The following is a 24,944-nucleotide window of genomic DNA, read 5'->3' on the forward strand; positions in this document are numbered from 1 at the left end:
CAAAAAGGTGACACCGGAATTGGGAAACTAACGCTGTTTACTTATAGGAAAATGACTCTGTGCTTTCAAAATATTAGCACAAAACTGCTAAGTGGTGGACAGATATGAAAGTAACTTTCGAAATAAGTAGATATATGATTATTTTGTCTTGTATTTATTTCTATGTTGGTTTACATTACGAATAAACGCAGGCCTTTTGGAGAGTTCACAAGTGGTGATTTTATTTTGAAAGACAAACCAGAAGTCGCACTCTTTCGTCGCTAGCTTGACACTAGTTGTGATGTTAGCTTGTTTTCTTGGACGCTCCTAGCTCTGATCTCACCGCCCTGCTAATTGCCTCACGCCCCCCTCAGGAAACCATGGCCTCGGAGGCCTCGGGATCCCCTCAGTCGTCCCAACATGACGGTAAATTTCTTGTGTCTTTGGCGGTTTGTGGTGGGTGTGTTGAGGGGCTGGGAGCAGCGAAGCCAGCGACGGCCTCTGCATCACTGGCAACATTAGCTAGTTAGCATCCTCAATGCGACGTGTCACTGCCTCATGCTGGGCATTTAACATTGCGCAGTGGTTCACAAATTTGTGGAAACTTACTGAAGCTCTGTATAGCTGAACATGAGGTGCATGTGTGACACATCCAAGCTAACGTGGTTGTCTCTTTAGTAATGTTACACCTAGCTGGTTAGCTCCTAGCTCTGGCTAGTCTGACTAATTTGATCTAAAGGTCGGCTCTGGCCTCTGGCAGTCCGGCCCTGCACTGACAGGGTCAGTCATATGGGTCGCATCGGTGGCCGTGCTCTGTGGTGTGCACGGGATACTGACAAATCCTGCAGGAGGCTTTCCCTTTGGTTATCAAGCCGAGGTCCAGGGACCCAGAGGCGGCATTGAGAGCATCTGGAGCTTCAGGAGCTGAACGTGGGGCTCCCACTTTCTACAAACTGTGTGAAGAATTCCAGTCCAGGTTTATGTTAAACAAAATAGACTGCGACAACGGTAATACATGCAAAACAATTTAAGCTTTATGCGTCCTCGGAGGTAATATTACAGACACTCTGTAGCTTGAGAGTCTGTCACAAATCCACACACACATTAGAGATCGAGGGATGGGAGCATCTCCTAGTGGTTACCTTTGTTTTTATGCCTTATAAATAGACCTGTACATAATGTTTTAAGATGGCACTGGGTGAGGTGTGTGGTAGGAGTGACAGATGGGTTCAAGGTGGGATTACATCAGGGATATGCTCTGAGCTGCTTCTGATGATGGACAGGCTGACAGATGAGGTCGGGCAGGATTTTCAATGGACTGTGATGTTTGCCACAGATCAACATAGTGATCTGTAAGGAGAATAGGGTGCAGCCTGGAGAGGTGGAGGTATGCTCTGGAGAGAAAGGAATAGAAATTGTATGTGAATGAGAGGGAGACAGGTGTAACAATGAAAATGCAACAAGTAGAAATAGTGGCGGTCGAGGAGTTTACCTGGAATCAACAATCCAAAACAATGAGCAGTACACACGAGAGATGAAGATGAGAGTGCAACAAGGGTGGTGCCGATGGAGACGAGGGTGGGAGTGAATTTTGACAGAAGGATAAAAGCAAGAGCGAAGGGGAAGATTTACAAGATGACCATGCTGACTGACAAAAAGAGATGTTTCATGGGTGTACTGAGGGAGGACATGAAGAGTGTTGGTGTAACAGAGCAGAGTACTAGGAGCTGGGTGAGATGGGGGCAGATGATCTCCTGTGACGACTCATAAATGTAGCCTCTGAAAAAAGGTGCCTCTTTTATTTATTATTTAATTTGGCACACATGCACCTCTACAAATAATGGGAAGTTCTTGCATATTCGCTGGCGTACAAGCACTTTGTGTTCAGCATCATGTGGTGTGATGCAAAATTGTGTTGTTGGTATTGCTTTGGTTGTGTTAATGACTTCTCAACAAAGCTGTTTTTTTTTTTTCAATATTATTTTTTTGGCATTTGACTTTAAGCAAAGAGAGAGAGAGAAAGACACGCAGCAAAGGGCTATGGTCACCTGCTCACCCACTGAGCTGCAGATACCTGTAGATTTTTGGAGAGCCAGGTGTTAGTAATGGTGCTGCTTTGAGCTGAGCAGTCATACACATGTCATTACTTCTTGACAATGGCACCTGTTGAGCAAAAGTTGCTGTGGGAGTGGGTTACAAAGGGTGGTGGTAAAATAGACTGAAAGAAACTGCTTCGTGGCGGTTTTATTTTTATCTTAATATATATTAAAAGCAGCCAGAGAAAAGACGGTGTCTGTTCAAAGTGCAAAGCGCTGCCTGCAGTGAGTAAAAGAGGAGGATTTGAATATTTGAAACAGTAATTAGTAACGGGCCTACCTTCATTCAGTCGTGAGGTTTGAGGGAATTACTTACTTCTGAAAATGCAGGGCCTGTTTAACTTGAAACTGGTATAAAATAGCTTTGACCGCCAATGTGGGTGCCTCGGGTGACTTTAACTGGTTTACTAGTGTGGGTAAGATAATAGAAAGTTTTGTGGAAGTGTATCAGGGTTCGATATAATGGCTTAGTGGAATGGGAACAGTAAAAATGTACATTTGGCAAGTTGACTGGCCAATGACAGTGTTTCTACTCATCAGTTCACCTGTGAAGCAGACTGGCTCACTAATGATTAGTTTTTTTTTCCCCACCAGAAAATATTTTCACATGAAATTAACATTTAAACAGTCTGGATAGTTAAAATATGAATGGAAGCCCTGTTTTCTAACTGTATGCAAAGGGTGAGTCAAGGACAGATAGCATTTACTCAGTTTTGTTTTAAAGGTTTAGCAACTATTTTTTTTATTCTGATTTACCAAGTTCTAGAATTGTTTAAATATAATCATGTGACATCATATCATGTTTATTTGAGAGAAACAGCATAAATGCAGAAGCAGTGTGTGAAAAACTGAGTACACACCCTGATTCAGTAGCTTGCAGAACAACCTTTAGCAGCATTAACGTGAAGTAATTGTTTTTGGTGTGACTGTATCAGTCTCTGATTGTGGTGTGGAGGATTTTTGGTCCACTCTCCTTTTCAATGTTGCGTCAGTCCATTGAGGTTGGAATTGAGGTGGCTGGAATTAATTCAATGCATTTCATTGTGAGGTCTGGACCGTTGCAGCGCCTTGATTATTTTCTTTTTCAGCCATTCTCTTACAGACTTGCTGCTTTTTTGGGATCATTTTCCTGTTGCAGGAAAGTTAAGTCAAGTTTGAACTTTCAGCTAGATGCCATCACATCTGACTCTAGAATACAGAGAAGACTGGATTATCATGGTGGATTGCAAGCCCAAATCATCACCCCTCCATCACCGTAATGTGGCGTGATGTGGCGCTGTTCATTGTGGTCAGACACCTCCACATTGATCTCGTATGTCCAAAGGACATTATTCTTGCAGCTTTGCAAACCTAGGAAGAGACTTTCTCCTGGCAACCCTTCTAAACAAGCCATACCTCTTCAGTCTTTTTCTAATTGTAGTGTTATGAATTAACATTTAACATGCTAACTGAGCCCTGTAGTCTGAGATGTATTTCTTGGGTGTTTTTGCAGTTTCTCTGAGAAATGCACCACCATTTGACGTTTGGTGAATTTGCTGGGACGTCCACCCCTTGGAATGTCATGGCATTAACACACACCTGAACACCACAGACCAGCAAACGGCCAAGTCTTTTATAGAAGTTGTCACACATGCTGCTGATCAATTAAACAACTGCATTTGATTAGCGGTACTTGGCTACTACTTACCCTGTTAAACTTGTGGAGCAGTAAGGACAAACTTAGGTTTTCACAGAACTGCTTAGAGTACTGTGAAAACTTAAGTTGTATGTCAGCAGGAACTAGGATTATAGCCTTATGTGTGTTTATATTTTGGGTTACTCAGCACAGGTTAGGAAGTTACCACCCTGTTTACCTGTGCTTATTTAGGAGGATGCAGGTGAGGCTGGAGCAGGGGTGGGCAATTCCAGGCCTCGAGGGCCGGTGTCCTGCAGGTTTTAGATCTCACCTTGGGTCAACACACCTGAATCACATGATTAGTTCGTTACCAGGCCTCTGGAGAACTGCAGGAGCTAATTTAGCCATTTAAATCAGCTGTGTTGGTTCAAGGACACATCTAAAACCTGCAGGGACACCGGCCCTCGAGGCCTGGAGTTGCCCACCCCTGGGCTGGAGAGACATACGAAATAGATGAAGTGGTGGATTGCTGCAAGGCTGTCTTTTGACTTTATTTCAGCTTCCTGTAATGTGTTATTACATTTTTTGTTATTAAATGTCACTTTTTTCCAGTACCCCTGCATCAAGACTTGCTTCTTAAACACTCCTTCCTTTGCGGTGTCACATGATATCAACCACCTTCTGTGTGGGATCTGGTTATGAAGCCCTGATCATTTTTGCCTTTGCTTTCTTGGCATTTTGAACATGGATGTGACAAGCAAGGCGTGGACCTGACTGAAACTGTTGAAAATGAAACCGGACATCTCCACTTTAGTCCTATTAGCCTTGGACAGATTTCCAGAAGTCTTGTCGTTTGGTCAGATACAACTTTGCCGTTCTGCCATGTTTTTTTTTTTTTCTTGGTGAGAAGACACTTTCTACTGGCAGCCCTTTCAATTAAGCCATATTTGGCCTGTTTTTTTTTCTAATTATGTTATTATGAACTTTAACATTTAAGGTGCTAACTGATGCCTGCTTCTGCATTTTTGGCTTACTTACTAACAAATAGATAGAGAAATGGTGTGATATGTCACATGCTGTTGTTAATCTCTTAGAATTTAAAGTGGGTGTGCTTCCTTTTTACAATAGTAATCTGTTGCCGGGCGTCGGTTTAACTCACCTTGTTCGACAGATGATCTTATGCCGCTAGGCTTGGTGTTTGAGTCCAACCCAGGGCCCTCTGCTGTGTGCCTTCCCTCACTCTGTCCCCACTTTTCTGTCTCAAACCGTCACTGTTTTATCAAGCAAAGGCAAAAACGCTGCTGTGAGGTTGAGCCTCTGTTATATTTGCATCATCATGAACTGGCGTTGCTGTTAAATTGGTTAATTACTGACTTTCTTTATGCGCTCTATCATGTGATCTTTGTGGCTTCCTGACGTGATCGGTTACACACCAGAGCAGTCAGCTTTTATTTTAATACCAAGAAGGAAAAGATGCAGAGCTTTTGAGCTGAGGTAAGTGTGAGAAAAGGAGATTGATATATGCTGTGCTTGAATACAACACAAACTTGTGAATACGTGGCGATGGAGTTAGTGTTTCCTTTTGTTTGGCTGTCACATGACCATGGTGGAATTGAGCTGAACCGTCCGGCTGCTCGTAAATGTTTCCGTTTGGCTGTCTGGCTTTAAGGATTTTATCTGTATCGCTGCGGTTTTAAATAAGAGATGAAGAAGTAGGAAAATGTAGGACCGTAGGAAAACCAGTGTCTGGTTGTGTTTGCTGGCGGGAGGTTTTTATACTTCATTTTATGCGTCGCCTGACTGATATATTGGTGGGCACAATTTATCAGCTGATATTAGTATTGACCTATTTATAATGGCTGGCTAAACAAACACGACAAAGGAGAGAGGAGAAAGGCCCTTTAACTAGGTTCTGCATCTCGATGTTGGATAGTTTGCCCACAAGAACAAGACTGCACTTTGCAACTTTACTGATGGCAGCATGTGTTTGTAACGCTTCAATATCCAGCTCATCCGAGTTAAGCAGAGCAAGATTTTTAATCATGTCAATCATGAAAATCGTCCCAGCAGTTCAGTGGATGGCTAAAATATCTTGCACTGCACGTACCAGTGCTCGGTGAGGTGATGCCAACAATAAAAAAGCATTTGAAGATCTTGTCAAGTTTGAGTTAAAGTTTGATAATGGAGTAAAATATGTTATTCATTTGACGCTGAAGGTTTTGTGCTTTCGTAGATCCACTGTGCATTGTAGCACACATGTAATAAGATGTGCTGTTTTTAATTTAAATGTGGGTGTTTATCATGATGGTTCATTAAATGCAAGTGTGTAAGTAATAAAGGTGAGTACTTATCGGTTTTATTATACTAGATATATTAAATGATAAAATGATGTGAAGATGTTTTTCATAGTTAATAAGAACCAGATTTATCTGAAAAACAGGGATGACACCACTCATTATTATTATTATTAGAAAGAACCAAGTTTTTGTTAACTTTACATTCAAAATTTTCTAAATATTTTCTACATATACATTTTTTAAATACTTATTTGTCCACAGTATCGTGATAGTCCATATTCATAAAGCTATAGTTTTAGATCCTTACCCCCCAAAATAGTAAGTAGCTTTCTCCATATTGAAAATTTTAAAACGATACTACAAAACTTGTGACCGTAATGACCTGAAATATTTCATCATTTCATTTAAGAAGTGTATCTTTCCCATGGATTTTTTTTCAGTCAAATTGTTGATGGTCACGTGGAAAGTTTAAAAGGTTAAAAACAATCAGTAAATGTGATTGTTTATGAAATGTTTATAAACGACTAATGCCACATACATTATATTTATTTTTCCTCACACTTCTCTTATGAGCTTCTACATATGATATATCTAGAAGTTATTTAAAATTATCTAAGAAAAAGTTTCCATTTAGCTGACTATTGACAGCCTTGTAAAAGAGGCCACTGGTGGACTTTACTCTGTTTTTAAAGGTGTCACGAGCTGAAACTTGCTGGTATAATAAAAGTTAAGTAACTGACCACATGAAACCACATGAGATCTCTTATATTAATAAATGAATCTGCAAAAATCACCATTTAGAACTTTTGTTTAAAGTAAAAAGTAGTCTTAGTTCCCAAGTAGTTCAAGTTCCCAAATTTTGCAGATTTGCTACTTCGTAATAATAAATTATTTGTTAATGTTTTCATTTCTGTATCGCTATCCAGAGACATTTAGTCTGTACTGTTTTGTCACATTATTACATTAATGATCAGTAGATTAGATAGTACTGGATGTAATAACACATATTTCAGCCTAATTACATTTAACATTTGCGTACCATTATGGCTGAACCATACAAGGAATTCAGGGATTTAATCGTTGTACTTATTGGTTCGATTATATTAGATATATTTAATCATAAAATTGAAATAATTTCTAAGAACCACATTTATCCCAAAAACATCAATAATAATTTGTATTCATATCATTTTAGGGCTTGTTAGCTTTTATTCACCCTCTGATTTGAGTCCTTAGTAATGAGATAAACGACGTAATGAGTGCACTGATTTTTGTGGATGTTTGCCCTTTGACTTGAATGATTTCTTTTCAGCTACATGTAATCAGCAGCTAATTTTGTTTTGTTTTTTTTCCTCCTTCATTATCATTCAGCGGTGCTACAGCAGCGAGTGGCAGCTCTGGAGCAGGAGAGGGCCGAGTTCATCAAACTCAAGCAGCAGCTGGAGGTGGAGTTCAACCAGAAGCGGGCCAAGTTCAAAGAGCTTTACCTCTCCAAGGAAGGTGTGGATGGTCATAAAACTCTACACAATGTAAAGTGTCTTGTTGGACATAGCTGTGGAGCATCTTTGGCCTTTTAAACTGTCTGTTTGAATTGAACTCGTGCATGCTGAGGTGCAACACTGAAAGAGGTTCTTCTTTTAAAATGTATAAACAATTTTTTTTCTGTAATAAACTGTGCTGAATAAGGAAAAAAGTCTGAAATACACAAGTGTCACATTGTGCATTTTTCCTCTCTCCTCCCATCATTCATTTCATGTCTCACCTCTCTCCAGAGGAGCTGAAGAGGCAGACAGCTGCACTGGAGGACGCCCATTCCGAGCTGAGCTCCATCCAGACCCAGCTCTCTCAGGCCCGGGCTGAGATAGAGACCATCAAAGCTGTGGCCACCGTGTCGGAAAACACCAAACAGGAAGCCATCGACCAAGTCCGCAGCCAATGGCAGGAGGAGGTGGCCTCCCTGCAGGCCATAATGAAAGGTAAATGGAGCCTGACGCTATGTGAGCAGTGAAAACCTCTATTCCTAATATCATTGCTCTTTTGCTTATTATTTGGGAGGGTATTTACTTAGATTGATAACACTATGAATATATTCTCTAAAAGATTGTTTACATTTAAGTGGTGTGATGAAAACATTTCTGAAGGCAGGTCCAAAAAACAAAAACAAAAGCTCTACCTGATTTAAAGCTTGTTGATTTCACCTTCAAGGTCCCCTTCATGTCTGGTTGGCTTCCAGTGCAGCTTCTATTCATAGATCAATCCCTGGAAGTCCACTTGGCGCTGTGCAGCCTGGGATCAACTTATGTTTCAAAGTGACTCGGTCTCCCCCTATGACTCTGTGATTTTCAGTCAACAAGTCCACAGTTTGCAAACTACTTGTTCGTTCTTTAAAAACGTTCATCAGGTTATGCTCTGTGAATTCATCCTCTAAGTTCAGATTGTCAACGTGGACTTCTACCACAAGTTCATGATTCACGTGTATGCCATGTAATGCTGGCTCAGACAAATCTTTTTTTGGCCATACTAAAACAATTTTTACTCACCAGCTGGACTAGAGGAACAAGTACAAGGCCACACACAAGACTTCCACTGAGAGTATTAAAACCAGCGTCCCTGTTGTAAACCACCTGCAGGTTTTAGATATCACCCTGGGTCAACACACCTGAGTGTTTAGTTCATTACCAGGCCTCTGGAGAACTTCAAGACATGCTGAGGAAGTAATTTGGCCATTTAAATCAGCTGTGATTGGATCAAGGTCACATCTAAAACCTGCAGGACACCGGCGCTCAAGGCCTGGAGTTCCCCCACCCCTGTTCTAGAGCGTGATCTTTGGTGGTACATCAGACACCTTTTAGTCAGACTTTGACTTTGACATTTTACGATCATATCTCAAACAAATTAAAGTGAGCATATCGGCAACGTGCAGGGACCAACCTGTGCATGAGAGCTGTGCATGTAATAGGAATAAAGATTAATGTAGAATAACATGACCTGATTGTAGTGCAGTCACAGTGGGGTTATTAACCGCTGCTCCAAAATTAAAATGAGATGATATAATCAGTGCTTAAACTCAGTCTCGATGTGCTGTTGGTCACAAGAAGCACTCCTAAAGTTTTGTGGAATATTTACATTTTCGTTTTAATCTTTGACTCGACTTTTTTCTTTAGTTGTGAAGTAAATCTAATTGATTTAATCCAGTTTTCTTGTTTTTAGCACTTGTTGATTTTTACTGATTTAAAACATAAAACAATGTTGAAAATATTCATTATATGTATGTTGGAATAGATCTTTTAATACAATGTAATACTGATACATGTTTAACCTTTTTAACAGTTCATTTTCAGTAATTGTTACTGCTGCAGAAGTATCAAAATGTCATTAATAGTGAGGCAAGTTCCTATAATCCATTGTACACACCAAGAAAAAACATGTAATTTGAGGAACGTCTAGTTGTACTTCAATAGAACTTTTAATTTAGCGCCTAGATGGATCCAATGTGAGATGCACTGAAAGTTTGTTTGATTTTAAAGTAAATTGAACCAGAACAGTACTATCAACATGCTGAAATAAGCTCCAGTAGATCCTCTGAATATTTGTGATTATGAATGAAGCTGTCCTGTGATTGATTGTTTGTGCAGCAGTAAAGTGTGAATGAAAGCTGTTAACTGTGAAAACAGTGCATACTTATGCCCGTTGTGCTTAATGTAATTAAAGAGGGAGGGACCGAGGCTTCAGGTAGATAATGATCATTTGATTTGTAAAGGCATGAAGACAGTGGCGTATAAAAGCTGCTAATTCACAAGCAGATTTTTATAACCAGTGGCCTTACTGATGCAACACGCAGAGGATTTGTGTCAACCCCTGGAACTGAACTAGGGACCTTTGCATTTGTAGATGAATATTTTAAACCACTACACTCCATCACTCTGGTTGTTCCAGGGTTTTTCCCATACTTTAACACGCTATACTGGGAAACTCATTTTCAAACTTTATTTGGAATAATTCTAATGCACACAACCATAAATTTGGTGGTCTTTTCTAATGTTACCCAAGCTGCCAGGGTTTTTATGAAACACAGACTACACACACACACACAATCCATACACTGCATACAATTTCAACTCATCTGTCGCCTCAGCCTGACTGAAGTGGTATGTGTGCAGCTCATCTGTACACAGGCAGACAAACCAGTTAGACTAGGCTTGCTGTCTCAGCTGTTTGTTCACTACATTAACTGTGAGGTCGCAGTGAAACCATAACAAATGGTTAACATAAACAAATGTGAATAAGTAACTATTGATTAAAAAATATTTTTTATCTTTGTGCTGCCAGACAGCTCTCTTTGAGGGGGAACTGTTATACTGTTCAGTCTCCTTGGATTACAGCAGTAATTTAACACAATTCTCAGCTCACTTAATTTGTTGCCCCACAGCTGATTTCCTTGATTTCTTATGCGTCTTTTGACATTTGAATCAATGAGGTAAAACCAGAAAGTTGTATTCTGGTTTTGGTTTTCTGTCAAGCGAAGTTCCACTTTTTGTAAAGGAGTCTGGTGGCCTTAAAAGTGGCTGTAAAAGTTATGTAGGCATAATCGGGTGTCATAGTAAGGTGTAACTGCCTCTGTTGATGTTCCTTGTGTCTTACTGAAGAACACCCCGGGTAGTCCTTACAAACAAAAATTCAACAAATATGATGACATTGCACCTCATAGAACCAAATTTGCACATCAGTAGTAAAAACCAATCAGAAATCTCCTCCTGTCTTTCATCATGTCATCATTGCTCTGCATTCACACTGGAAGCATGACCAAAGTCTGTGCACTAACAACTCCTGAAACTACAGGAAGTGATCTTCAGACAGTGTTGGGGATGCTACTCTAAGAAAAAGGATGTTATTTACACATAATTTGTTAATTTTTAGTGCGCTATTAACAAATTTAGAAAGGTTACACTTAAAACTTCTAATAACTGCAGTATTACAGACATTGTCATATAACAATCATTTAACAGTTGAGTCATTCCATATAAATTCAGCCAAATATGAAAATTGTCTCTTCAGATTGAGACAATTTTTCTTTTACTCACTTATCTCAACTTCACAGTGAGAACTACCTGTGACGCTTGTGTGTAGTGTAGTGTCTTCATCTGCTGGCTCATACTCATACTGAGCCCTCTGATCCAGGCCAGTGTCAGATCAGAGGACTGTAGCGAAAAGATTTTTTTCGGCATGGAGGGAATCTTGGCTAGATGATAAACTTTCTATTAAACATGTAGGTAAAAAGGAGATCATTCACGTGCTATCACACAGTTGCTGCAGATTTGTCGGCTGCACATCCAGGATGTGAATGCCCACCGCATTCCAAAAGTCCTCTATTGGACTAGACCTGGTGACTGCAGAGGTCATTTGAGTACGGTGAACTCCCTGTCAAATTCAAGAAACCAGTTTGAAATGAGTTGTACAAAACAAGGGTGTTATAGACTTTTTGTAAGTAAATTTTAACTAGTTTAAGACGGTAAACCAAGAAAATAGTTGAAAGATTAACTGATTTAAAAAAATAAATGCAACCCTAAAAATCTGTTGTCTACTCGTTTATCATGAATAACCATCACAAAAACATTTTGAAATGAAAATTATCCCCCACCTATATCAGAAATATTGTTCCTGTTTTTATGTATTCACGCTTGACTGCACGACTCGATGTGGATGTGCTATTGTTCGGTTTCATCGCCTGCTTCCTCTCCTCTCCCTGTGCAGACACTGTGTGTGAGTATGAGGTCCAGTTCCACCAACGCCTGGAGCAGGAGCGTGCCCAGTGGAACCAGTATCGCGAGGCGGTGGAGAGGGAGCTGGGCGAGCTGAGGCGCCGGCTCTCCGAGGGTCAGGAGGAGGAGAACCTGGAGGATGAAATGAAGAAAGTATGTCTGCTACGTGCATTTTTCAAAGTTTTGTCTGCTCCCTTAATTTCTGCTAATATGGAATCTTAACTTTCTGAAGTTTGTTTGTTTCCTCTCAAGTCTCTCTCCCCCCCCCCAAAAATAAATAAATAAAATAAAAAAATAAAAATACAAGATGGATACCAGAGAACAGAACGCAATGTCCCAGATGCTTCGGCCAGCTGGACTCCTTCCTGTGTCTTAAGCAATACTGAGTCTTGCAGGCCAGTTCCAAAATTCATATCAGAGCTTTCAAGTTTCACACTGCTCATGGCTGGGACTGTGTGTCATTTGTTGTCAGATGCATTTTCAACTGTGTTTCATTGCCAGGAAGAAAAATTCATCCAAACGGTAGCATTATTTTCACATGCTGCAGTTTTGACTGGCTGTCTTAAAGATCTGCCCATGCTTAGTAAAAATGGAGTGAGGACTGCTGGCCCTCTCCCTCACCCACGTTCTAAGAGACATCTTAATTAAGACAGGGAAACATTTTTAAGAAGAGCTCTGTAATCAAGATCTGTGCTGCTGTTGTGATTTAAAAGTTTTATTAAGCCATTTGTAGCTGCAGAGGAAGCTGTGAAATCTGATAAATATCTCCCAGTGATGAGAGTTCAGTCATTGAGGTGAAGAGTTGGTAATAATTCTTCATTTATTGTAACAAGGTTTTGGTTAACAGTGCAAATGAATGTGTTTCAAATCTCTTTTTTAACATTAAAATATATGTTATCATATTTGTAATGTCCAAATTCATCAACAAATCTTTGTGACTTCAGAGGAATAACATCCCAACTTGGGAGTCGTGATCATCTGAGGAGCACATAGCTGCAGGAACATGCAAATCTTTGAATTGTTGATCATCTGGTTGGATCAGATTATTAATCAGATTATGGACACATTTGCTTTGAGCCCTTAAATGTCTAAAAGCTGAAGAGCTGAAAATAGCTAAAACTCAAGGAGCTGATTTATTGGAACAAATTAAAGCTAATTTTAAATGACCTGGAGGCAGGTATGTTTTCCTAAAATATTACTGTGTTCTTTAGCGTGATACAAATAAGCTGATGTTTTAGGCTTTATTTGCATTGAAGTTCACGAATTTAGGTGTTGTACTTTGTATTTCCTGTTGATTGGGTATTTTTTCTATATTGTTTTGTGTATTTGTGTGTGTGTTAAGTGTCTGTGAAATTACTGTGGATTTGTACAGTCTTAGGAAACAGGTTCATGATTTACCAAATTGAACAAAAATGTATCAAAATAACAACAAAAACTAAAAAAAATAATCATCCAGCCTCTCAACACTCCATCTCTGGTTCTTCTTTTATCATCTACATGTACAGATCTAACTAATGATCTGCTGTTTAAAGGAAATAATGTTTCCAGATGTTTCCATGTGTGCACATTTATAATTATCTTATGCAAATTATTTTGAAGGCCCAGGAGGATTCAGAGAAGCTGCGTTCCGTAGTGATGCCTATGGAGCACGAGATCGCAGCCCTGAAGGCCAAACTGGCCACAGCCGAGGAGAAGGTGAAGGAGTTGGAGGCCTCGAAGGTTAGTCAGCAAGAAATTGATGCTTTTGCGTTTTGTTTTTGTTTTTTGCTTTTATTTAAATAGGTTTCAGTCCCCCATAAAGGGGAGAATCACAAAAATTGTAATAAAGACATTAATAACTGTTTATTTTTAAGCTGTGAAATAATTTCTAAATAACTTTTGGGGGGGGGGAAAGCACAGACTTTGGTTTGGTAAGATAACGGATAATTGTTGCTTTAAGTAAACTCTGCATGTGCTTAGCTGGACATCTTATTAAGCACTCTGTAAGTGAATTTAATTTGAAATGGCTCATGTCAATAAGCACAGCTTGCTTTTTAAACCAGTTTATCTTCAGTATTCAGTATTGAGAGTGTTCTTCACTGTTTTCAATATTGGCCAGTTGATTAATCGATTGAGCGTTTTTGTTCTCACTAGTCGGCAATAGAAATACTCTGTGGTTAAAAGAATCATTCATACTTTAAACCTGAGGCGTGAAAGACAGCTGTGCAAATCAGGGCGGTGCTGCAGTAAAGTGATGTAGGTCCTGAGTGGGTGTATGTCAGCTGTAACTGCTCGACCGGAGGGATGCATAACCTGCACCATCTGTAAAGCACAGATGTGTGGACGCTAATATACAAGGAAGGACGGCTACTGCTGCTGCTAGCACTGCTAATGTTGACTACCCTAGGCCAAACTATTATTATTTTTATATAAAAAACAGTCATGGACTGTGTGCGTGTGTGCTATCGTATACATGGCATCACAAATTTCAGCGACATTTAAAACACTGTTTGATTAGTGACGCTTTTGATTAATTGTCTTAATGGCTCATTTTTATGTGGGCAGTGTTTGACCTCGTCTTTTCTCAGTGTTTTCAGACTAATTGATTTTGATTGGTGTTTTCTTTCGTTTTTACCTTGGAGGGTCCCTAATTTGCACTCACATAAAAAGTGAGATTTTTATTTAGTATACAGTAGCAAAAAGAGAAATGAAATTGTACAGCACCTGTAATAAGTACTCAGCAGTCAAAGGTGTGGAAAAAAAAAAACCCAACAACTGCCAGTTGAAATTTTCATACACAGGGTTGGCTGTGGTTGCTGTATGACTGCTGTACTCTTACTTATCACTGGCTCTGCAGTTTCCACTGAGTCTATGGAGTATTTCAGCTTCTTATGGTCAGACGATGTAATTCCAGTTTATTTGAGCCTGTGTTATCTCCCGTTGATGCAGCTGTTGTGTCTCTGTGGCTCATCCTAGCTTTACTCTTCTCACATCTGTCACAGAAATTCAGGGAACAGAAGTTACTGATTCAGGACAAATAAAGAAAAAAGAAAAATCCCTATAGCTTTCGAAAGTGTTTGAAAGGGGGGTGAGAATGCTGAAAAACCAACACGTTTCTCACCCAGTTGAAGAAATTAAGCTCCATATCTGCTGGATATGTCCGCTGACAACAGTAGCTTCAGTTTGTAGATTTGAATTTGTTTTGACAAAATGGACTTTTTAGCTGATTTCTGGTGTTCAGCTAAAATTGTTGTAACCTTAGATTATTAGACTCTCAGCTCCTGTTTATATTCCAGGATTTTTTTATGTGCTCTCAATCGTATAAATTATTTTTCTCGTTGTCTTTCACAGGTCAAGGAGCTCAATCACGTTCTGGAGGCTGAGAAGTCGTGTCGTACGGACCTGGAGATGTATGTCGCTGTGCTGAACACGCAGAAGTCCGTCTTGCAGGAGGATGCGGAGAAACTACGGAAGGAGCTTCATGACGGTAATTTCTTGTGGAAATTGCTTGACGAATTAAAAAAATTAGATGCTTTGTGAAGTCATATCATGCCAGCAGTCACACAACAGCTTATCTCAGAGGTCCTGCTAAAGGCAGGGTGGCCCCCAGTCAGTAAAATGTTCTGAAAACACTTTACTAATAAAAGGCTTTCAAAAATAGTTAATTATTTTTGATTAACTTTGGAAATGTGTTTTTTTTTTTTCTTTCATGCCTATTTTTCTGCACGCAGTGCCGCTTTAGTCGCGACTGCATCGTTAAGACAAACGTGCTTTTCTGGAAACGAGCTAAACTCCAGCAGCAAAGCACCGAATCACGATTAACCTCTCTCAAAAACAGCGCTGAATGATTTAGTCTGCTGTAGGGCTGCTCGATTATGGCAAAAATGATAATCACGATTATTTTCACTGAAATTGAGATCACGATTATTTGACGATATTTATTTAACCCTTTAAGACCTACTATAGAACCAAGTCCACCAGAGCTTATATTATTTTTTTTACATGCTGTAGTGCCATTTGTGGGAGCATTTCAAGTTGCTATACATCAATACAACTGTTATAGCCCATATTTTAATAATATGTATGCATTAAGTCCATAGTAATTACATAAATTGCAAAAAAGTGCAATAAACTACAAAAAAAATTGAAAATCGCTTTTGTTTTGTTTACATATATTTCTACTTGGAGAAATTTAAGAGGTTTATCCCTCAAAACTTTAAATACAATAAAGTTGCAAAAAATAGTTTACAACAACAGGAAATTTATTTTGAGTGTCTTCATAGTTTTATTTTGGAGATACACCAATTTTTATATACACTGCAGGAAAAACAAAAAACAATCCTATGATGCAAATTTGCAAAGAAAACAGCATGTGCATCATTTCACTGTGGGAAGTGTTACGAACAGCTGATAGGAACGGCAAAGCGTGTTTCTGGAATATTATGTTTTTGTTCCTGCAAGCGCTTTTTATGCAATTTTTGCAAAGCTATATGTGGAACGAAACCGTGACCGAGGACAAGCTGATGGCATAAGATGTAAGTACAACTCCTCCGGTTTCATATGCAAAACAAATTATTGCGCTAGCTTAGCGGTTCAGGTTCTACAGGGATTTAAAAATAGTTACGCAAAACGGAGCGTGCTGCTCTGACCGGCTTTAAAGGGTTAACAATGACTTTAAAAAAATAATATAAAATAGTGTGCAACACCACTGAAGTTTTTTTTTTTTTTTTTAAACTCTCTTTTCAACCAACGGCAGTCACTCTCCAAATAACTTCTGCTTAGCTTTCCGAGCTTCCCTCGGGTCCTCTTAATCAGCGGTCTCCAACCTTTTTTGCGCCACGGACCGGTTTATGCCCGACAATATTTTCACGGACCGGCCTTTAAGGTGTCGCGGATAAATGAGGGAGGGGCTAATAATCGGCTCAGTCATTTTTAATGATCGTTGAAAGCCCAGATCGTAATCGTGATTAAAATTCGATTAATTGAGCAGCCCTAGTCTGCTGTAATTAGTGAGCGTGCGAGTCTGGACATATCAGCTGGACAACTTAAAGGTAACATTAAAGAAATTCATGAACTTTACCTGGTTAAAATAATAGTTCGACTGTCTCTGTCAATGTGTTTTTATATATGTAAAACAGTAGCTGTAGCCTAATAACCTACACTCACTGGACACTTCATTAGGAACGTCTTGTTATTTCTGGGTTGGACGCCCTTTTGTCTTCAGAACTGCCTTAATTCTTGGTGGCAGAGAGCAACACAGTGTTGGAAACACTCCTGAGAGATTTCAGTCCATATCGACATGATAGCATCACAAAGCTGCTGCACATCCAAGATGGTAATTTCTCATTCCACCACATCCCAAAGATGCTCTGTTGGATTGAGAGCTGGTGACTGTGAAGCTCATTTGAGTACAGCGAACTTACTTTAAGTTCACTGCATTACCACGTGTAATGGGTACAGTATGGTCAAAAAGGGATAAACATGGTCAGCAATGGTGTTTAAACGATGCTCAGAAAATATCCCCCACACCATTACACCACTAACAACCTCAACTGTTAATACAGGATGCATCCATGCCTCATGTTGTTTCCTACAAATCCTGACCCAAACATCAAAATGTCGCAGCAGAAATCGAATCTCAACAGACCAGCCAACATTCTCCCATCTTCTGCGTCCAATTTAGGTGAGGCATGTAAATTTTAACCCCAGGTTCCTCAGAGAGGCACGCAGTGGCATCTTCTGCTGCTGTAGATCATCTGCTTCAAGGCTCCAGATTTATTGTGCATTCAGAGATGCATTTCTGCATACCTTGGTTGTAACGAGTGGTTATTTGAGTTACTGTTGCCTTCCTACCAACTTGAAGCAATCTGTTTTTTGTTTTTTCCCATATTTTTGCCCCGAGGACTACCACTCACTGGATATTCTCTGTTTTCTGCACAATTTTCTTTCAACCTAAAGATGGTTGTGTGGGAAAAATCCCAGCAGATCAGCAGTTTCTCAAGTACTCAGAGCAGCCCATCTGGTTCAGAGTCACTTAAGCCAGCTTCCTTCCTTATTCTGATGCTCAGCTTCAACTTCAGCTGATCATCTTGACCATGTCCGCATGCCTACATGCATTTAATTACTACAGTGTGATTGGCTGATTAGATATTTTCATTAACAAACAGTTGAACAGGTGTACCTAATGAAGTGGCAAGTGAATATGAGTTGTTAAAAAGTCAAAAAAATACAAACTTCCCCAGTGCTCATATTCAGCGAACAGTCATGTTGATGACAGAGGTGACAAAAACACTCTCTTAATTTTTCCTCCTTTTACCGTAAAGAACAATATTCAAAAATGTTTGAGTCATCCACTTTATAAAAAAATGATAAATAGCCTGAGATGTCCCTAGAAAAATAAACCGCAGTAATATATTTCAGCTTTTCCACATTCAGTGACTCTGCTCTAAGTATGTGCACATTACAACTGAGAGATGGAGTGGAAAAGTGGAAAACCTTCCCATGCGGAGTTTTTGGATGACTCCAATAATTGATCTTATTCATAACTTCACTGCAACTTTCACACTTAGCAAGGCCATCCAGCTGGAAGGCCAACTCTGATCCTCTTATAGGCCGGTTCTGGCCCCTGGACTTAGTGCTTGCAGTACAACGATGGAAACCCTGAACATGATGAAGCAGAAAGGTTTTCTAGCCAGGCTGCTCGTTGTTGTTGTTGCTTGAGAGTTATGATTACGCTCTGGTTAAAGCTGGTGCTTGGAAACGCTTGCAGAGCAAACTGTGTTGTAGCTTAAAGGTGTTCCTTTGTTTGCTTTTCACATTAATAAACGTTCACAAGCTCCTTTTACCATTGTGTTCATTTTGAACTGATGCCAGTTTGCATTTCCATTGCAAATTTGGTCTTAAATTTGATTTAAAATGCCAGTAAAAGGGTTTTAAATGTTTTGTATATGACTTTTGTATAGCTGCAGACTCCATGGAGGACGTGTGTGTGTGTGTTCATGTTTAGTCTGCAGCTCCAACTTTGTCTTTCGCCTTTCTCTCTGCTGTTTATGACCTCAGTCTGTCACAAGCTGGAGTTGGAGCGGCAGCAGCACAACCAGCTGAAGCACACATGGCAGCGAGCTAACGACCAATTCCTGGAGTCTCACCGCCTCCTTATGAGGGACATGCAGAGGATCGAGAGCGTGCTGTCATCAGAACAGCTCCGCCAGGTGGAGGAGATGAAGAAGAAAGACCAGGTACATAACATAACCTAACAACAGTGTCTCTGCAGATAGTTTAAAGAGGCTTGGCTTTCCACTTGGGAAGCATAATCGTCTTTGCAGTGGTTAGAGTTAATAGAATTATTGGGTTTATCTCCTGTGGAAGTGGGGAAAGGCCAAACAGGCCAGAAAAAGTTGCCAAGAACAAGAGTGTTCACAAACTGTAGCTCAGAGGACTAAAAAAAGCCCAAATCACAACCTTTTAAAGGAGGTCTTTTATGTGTTTCCTTATTTTCTGTTAAATATATACATTTATAAATCTGCATGCTGATGTTAAGCATGGCCAACATTTCAAATAATGAGGCTCAGATTGCTCTAAACACTCAGTTTCAGGCAGTTTGTTTCAGAGAGAAGATAAACTGAGCGTCTGCACCAAATACCAGTACTACATCATGCAAAGCTACTCCAGTAATTAAAACATGGAACTGGGAGTGATCATAACAGTCCATCTTTAATAGTTTTGGGCAGTTTGGGTGGATGCTGATGTAAGGTTTTGAGGATGCTCTTGGTCAGGAGCTGGCTCCGACTTGCAGCTTCCACGTTTAAAATCAAGCGTCTGTTAAATGTCTCACCTCACTCTGTGCCTTTTGTCACTAAAGCAGGAATAGTCCAGATAGATCTAGAACCAGTTGCATGTGTTTCAACTAGAAAAATGGCTTTGGTGACAAAAACGTTACGCGGGCACGACGCCACAAAGCTGCTGAGCCAACACTGTTGCGAGTTGCCGTAGGAACAAATTCACCATCGCGTCTCAGATTCTGTCCACCATGACGCACGAAAGCAGAAGTGGTTGTGCGCCATCACGGGCACCGTGTTGTTGAAAAAGAGGTAGTGGAGTCCACACTTTGGTAAAACTGAGCTGCTTTTGGCACCACATAAAAGACTAGCTGCGTACCGGGCTGTGGTGGTCATGTGTAGCACACTATAGGATTTAGGACTGTGCTAAGGAAACAAATATATCCTTATAACAATAAAATGTGATGATGATGTCAGTAAAACTCAGTATTATTTTATTTATTAAGGTAGAATCTAAGATTTTAAAGGAGTATCTATTTAAGTGTCCACTGAGTGGGAATTTAATCGATGTAAAACAAAACGTGACCAAACATTTTGTCTCTCCATCCAAGGAGGATGACGAAAAGGAGCGCCTGAGTCAAGTGAAGGACCTGCAGGAGGACAACGGAGGAGACAACACCGAGCCTTTGGAGGACTTATTCCTCGGCCTCAGCGTCGAGGAGGTAAGAGCAGAGAGTAATCTGATACGTCCCCACTGAGCAGTCTGTAATTGGATCAGTCTGTAATATATTCGCTTTGAGCCATCTTCACATTCAAGTACCAGGTTATGTGTTGTGTCTCTATCGTTCCTAAATTGGGGAGAAATGGCAACAATATCTTCTGAGAAATATACATTTATGATTCAGTTTAATCTCAGTGTAAATATTTGATCTGATTGCACGATTTCAGTCATCCCCGTTTCTGAAAAACATGTTTACTGAGACATGCTGTAAGTCTTGTTGTAACGATGTCATGGTTTTATGCCTTCGGCCTACATCAGCTGTGCAGACACTGGAATAAGTTTGAATCTGGATTTCGTTTTGCAGTTTTCGAGAGTTGTGATATATAGTTGATCTGCTTTTGGAGAGAATCTGTTGGACGTCAGAAATTTATGATCACTGTTTAAAGTTTGAGCAGCTTGAGCTCGTTTTCCAAAGACCTGTCAGATTGTCGGGAAACTTGTCTTCGCATTAGTAACGTTTTACACATTGCAGCCTGGCTGATCTTAAAGAAAATGGTATTAACTTTGCAGCAGAATCAGGACAGAATCGTGATAAAAATCAGCATCTGAGCCATCTTTATATTGTTGGAGCTGTCGGTGGATAAAGTGCCAGTTGACTGGTCCGTGTTGTAAGGCCGCTCAAAAATCAGACTTTAAAATCACGATGTTGTCAATAGTCTCATGTTTTTCCAACATGATTATTTATTTACTTCCCAAACTGCTCAGCATGTGAAATGCCACATTGCTGCTGTTCAAGGAACTTAATTTTTTTTGGTTTATTTTTAACTTGTAAAGCCGAACACAAATTTTGGAACAGGAAATGCTGGCAAAAACAAACAAAAGAGGAAGATCACACCTCTGATCATCAGGTTTCTCACTTCATCTTGCACTGGGAAACTAAACCAGTAAAACCAAACACTCACCCCCTTAAAAAGTGAATAATTAATAAGCAGCAAAGCTACAGAAGAAAAATGATTATAGCTTTATATGCACGCGAGTGATCGTCCAATGCCAACTCTCATTAAGAACGAACCAGAGAAGGAAAGCAGGTTAATAACAATGATAGAAAATGACCAGATGCTGAATATGTGGCAGACTTGGGCACATGTAACAATGAACTTTAAAAATGGCAACATTTTTACAGGGGATTTCCTTGAACTTGAGTTATTATTCAAATGAAAATGAATAAATAAATGTGGATCAAAAGAGGTGGAGGCAGGCGGGGATCATGTTGTTTTTGCTAGCCAGCAGCCACCACGTGGAAAGGTCTTTGGGTGCGGATGTGGGCACTGAGAGGCCCACGCTGTGAGAGACTCGGGAGACTAACACATTAACCACTGGCGTGTTACTGTAAATTATATATTTAAAAGGTGAATTAAAAAATATTGTCTGCCCATTGCTCATCCCACTTATTAAATAAATCTGATACTATGAAAGATTTTTTCCTGAGGATGCCTTTTTCCGCTTTTTCCTCCAGCCCCATGTGAACCACAGCGCCCACGGCTCTATGCACTCCTTAGACACTGATGTGGTGACGGGCAGCCCCATGGACCCTTACAAGGACAACTTGCGGCGAGTTCAGTCCACAGACAGCCTCGGTTCCTCGCTGTCCATCCAGCAGGGTCTTGGCGGCCAGAACCACAAGGCCAAATCAGCAGGCCACTTGGACGAGTCGGACTTTGGGCCCTTGGTTGGGGCCGACAGCGGGGTGACAGACAGTAGTTTTGGAGAGACTGCTTCAATTAGCTCAATCAAGCTGCCGACAAGTCACTTCCTGCTGACTAAAGACCAGGAGAAGGCGATCAAAGCCATGACCCCAGAGCAGGAGGAGACGGCGTCGCTGCTGTCCAGCATCTCTCACGCCCCAGACACCGCTTACTTACCGCCTGCCGGCTACCGGCTCGTCAGTGACAGCGAGTGGAACCTGCTACAGCAAGAGGTGCTTAACCAAGGCTTTACAACAGCTTTAATGGTCTGAGCACTGCAGGGGTCAAAGGTGGTTCAAAGGGTTTAATGGTTATGACTGGACGTAACATTTTTACAGCGCAAAAGGTTTTTACTTCGCTTTAGGATCTTTACTTCCTGACTAGTTCTTCTTTGTACCTCAACATTAGAGCAGCATATGCACGTTGTAGTGCAATTTTGAGTGTTTCTCATTTTTATTTACCAGCATTTAGAACAGAAAACACATTTTCCTCCTTTTTCTTCAAATTTTTCCCCAAAGTTGGGAAAGCTTAAAGTGGCTTAAAGTAAAATGATGGTGATACAGAAATATAATAAACGCTAAACACAGTGAACATGGCTGACTAAATGTAGTAGTAAAACAAGAACAGCAAATATCAGATGAGTAGTGTGGCCATGTCACCTGCTTGATATATTTTTAATGGTCTTAATTAAGTTTCTTAGTCTGTTGTGGCTCAATAGTGCAGTCGTTTACACAGCCGCCTAACGAGTGAAAGATCCCTGGCAGATCCCTTTGGGCATTGAAGGCCATGTGGTGTAAAAATCTGCCAAGTCATACATGAAAGCTACCAGCCGTGAAGCGACCCCTCGTGAATAAGGGAGTAGCTGAAAACAGCTTCCGACTGAATCATCCTGACGGATATCAGGAGATCAGCCTCCTTCTCTTAGCGCTTTCCCTCTGCGAAATCTGCAAGACTCATTTTTTCATGTTTTCAGTCATAACAAAGTCTTAATTTGTTACATCCTAGAGCTGAGCATCGTTATTGAGTATTAAGTAGTTTTTTATCACATGGGTTTCTTGTTTATCTGTCGCCAGTTGAAAAATGCTGGCAGGAAGCTCGGACGAAGGTGCGACATGTGCTCAAACTATGAGAAGCAGCTTCAGGCCATCCAAGGACAGGAGGCTGAGACGAGAGATCAGGTTCGGGTTTTTCTTTTTCATGCCATTGCGTTTTAATCACATCAAGCAGATATTTAAGGTTTGACTTGTAATGTTCATCAGAGGGGTTCTCATTTCTTACTGTCCTACAGGTAAAGAAGCTGCAGGTGATGCTACGTCAGGCCAACGATCAGCTGGAGAGGACGATGACTGAGAAGCAGAATTTGGAAGATTCAGTCAAAGCAGGAAACGAGGAAACCGCTGCTAAGGTCAGGACCACGTGTTCTCTTGGTTCTGATGTCCGTGTGGATTTAAAGACTTTAAACCCCCACTTTTTATTCCAGTGTGTCATACTCAAGTCAGAGTTGATGACATTAGAATAATTACTGTAGAAAAATCATTCGTTTGGAGTCTAATGGGATTTATTTGAGTTGCTTTTAGCTATGTTTGTTCATTCGTTGGTTAAATTTGGTGTGAGGTCTGGCGGATTATTTCTCAGAGACAAAGCCAACGGAGCAGAGATTTGGCCAGTTTCCACATTTACCACATATGCAAATAAACATAATAAAATATTCATGCCTTAACCGCTCACGTACGCGTTACTTTAATTGGATTTCCATCCAGCCATCGTCTTGGAGGCTATCCCAGCTGCCATACTCAAGAAAAATCTAAAACAGCTCAAGCAAGTTCTTCAGTTTAGTTGTCCTAGCATGGCACTGGTGCTGTGCCGAGCTTTGTAAACACACGTCGACATGCGGTGGCTGTGTGAGGTCAGCTGGAGGCAGTGCCAAAAACATAACTTTAGATTAAGTTATAATAGATTAAAAATTTCTTTCTAGCAAAAACTTCCCACTGCACAGTCTGTCTGAGCTTATTGGTAGCGTTTTTCCACACTTCTTCCTCTTTGTGGTGAACAACACTTTTAATCTCTTTCCTGTTCAAGCCAACTTTTCAGCCAGTCAGCACTCAGCGTACACGTAGCTGCTGTTTGTTTTGTGTTTTTGTCTTTTTGAGACTTCAAAGATGACACGACGCACGCTCAATGAAGGGTAGCCATCTAGAGGGGTGAGGGGAAAGAGAAGAGAGCGTTGTGTGCTCTGCTGCACATCCAGTAAGTGGTGCAGAGAGTTGTCAGATCCACTCATTATCCACAGGCTTTCACCATAGCCACAGATGACGTGTGCTTCATCGCTCAAATTAACATCGTTGTCCACCCGAAAAAAGCCCTGAAGCCAGGTACAGTCACATGCTTGTCCAGGAAGTGTGAGTTTAGCAACATCTCCATGAAACACATCAGACACGCTTGACAGTGTTAGCTCTCCATCCGTCTTACTGTAAAAGGACCCATTTTCTCAGCTAACAATGGCTGGAACAGTTTATCTTCTTATCTCCTACTCTTGGCTTTTCCCCGATATCTCCTCCGGAGCAACTCGGGAAGTATTCAGTAGGATCAAATCACAACAGCAGTCACTTTTAGACACTTTGTATTATCAGGTAAACACCATTTGAACCACGAGTAAACCTGCAATGTGAGAGCAAAGGGCTCTACTCAGAGGTTACAGGCTACCACTCAGAATAGTGGGAGAAAGAAAATGTATAAAAAGTAAAGCAAATTATTAAATTAAAATTATGGATCTACTCAATAAATACGTATTAATATAAGTTAATAATATCTTCAGAAAGCAACTTTTGGAAACAGGAACTCGCCGAAGTAATTAAAAACTAGTGACCCTGATTTAGGTGATTATTATAAGAAAGACGAAAGGTCTACTGTGAACAAGGCAACTGGTGGCCTTTGGTGAAGCTAGTTATTCAAATTATTTAGTGTCACCACCAAAA

At 40.4% G+C, this 24,944-nt stretch overlaps 1 protein-coding gene across 1 annotated transcript in view; it reads left to right on the plus strand.

Moving 5' to 3' along the window:
- Window positions 1–265: 265 nt before the first annotated feature.
- The window catches only part of rabep1 (rabaptin, RAB GTPase binding effector protein 1), a 43,222-nt gene continuing 18,543 nt past the window's right edge, over window positions 266–24,944 (plus strand). The window contains exons 1-11 of the mRNA XM_086309468.1: window positions 266–405; window positions 7,359–7,487; window positions 7,760–7,963; window positions 11,739–11,899; window positions 13,346–13,465; window positions 15,077–15,212; window positions 18,785–18,963; window positions 20,115–20,225; window positions 21,741–22,202; window positions 23,043–23,147; window positions 23,258–23,374. Coding sequence (XP_086165594.1) covers window positions 360–405; window positions 7,359–7,487; window positions 7,760–7,963; window positions 11,739–11,899; window positions 13,346–13,465; window positions 15,077–15,212; window positions 18,785–18,963; window positions 20,115–20,225; window positions 21,741–22,202; window positions 23,043–23,147; window positions 23,258–23,374 — 1,770 coding nt within the window. The 5' untranslated portion in view covers window positions 266–359. The remainder of the gene's footprint in view (window positions 406–7,358; window positions 7,488–7,759; window positions 7,964–11,738; window positions 11,900–13,345; window positions 13,466–15,076; window positions 15,213–18,784; window positions 18,964–20,114; window positions 20,226–21,740; window positions 22,203–23,042; window positions 23,148–23,257; window positions 23,375–24,944) is intronic.

The sequence above is a fragment of the Aulonocara sp. 'chitande type north' Nkhata Bay genome, linkage group LG10 (genome assembly GCF_057382095.1).
Source record: "Aulonocara sp. 'chitande type north' Nkhata Bay isolate Kocher_YH1m ecotype deep benthic linkage group LG10, A_spYH_male_GT1.1, whole genome shotgun sequence".
Classification (NCBI taxonomy): Eukaryota; Metazoa; Chordata; class Actinopteri; order Cichliformes; family Cichlidae; genus Aulonocara; species Aulonocara sp. 'chitande type north' Nkhata Bay.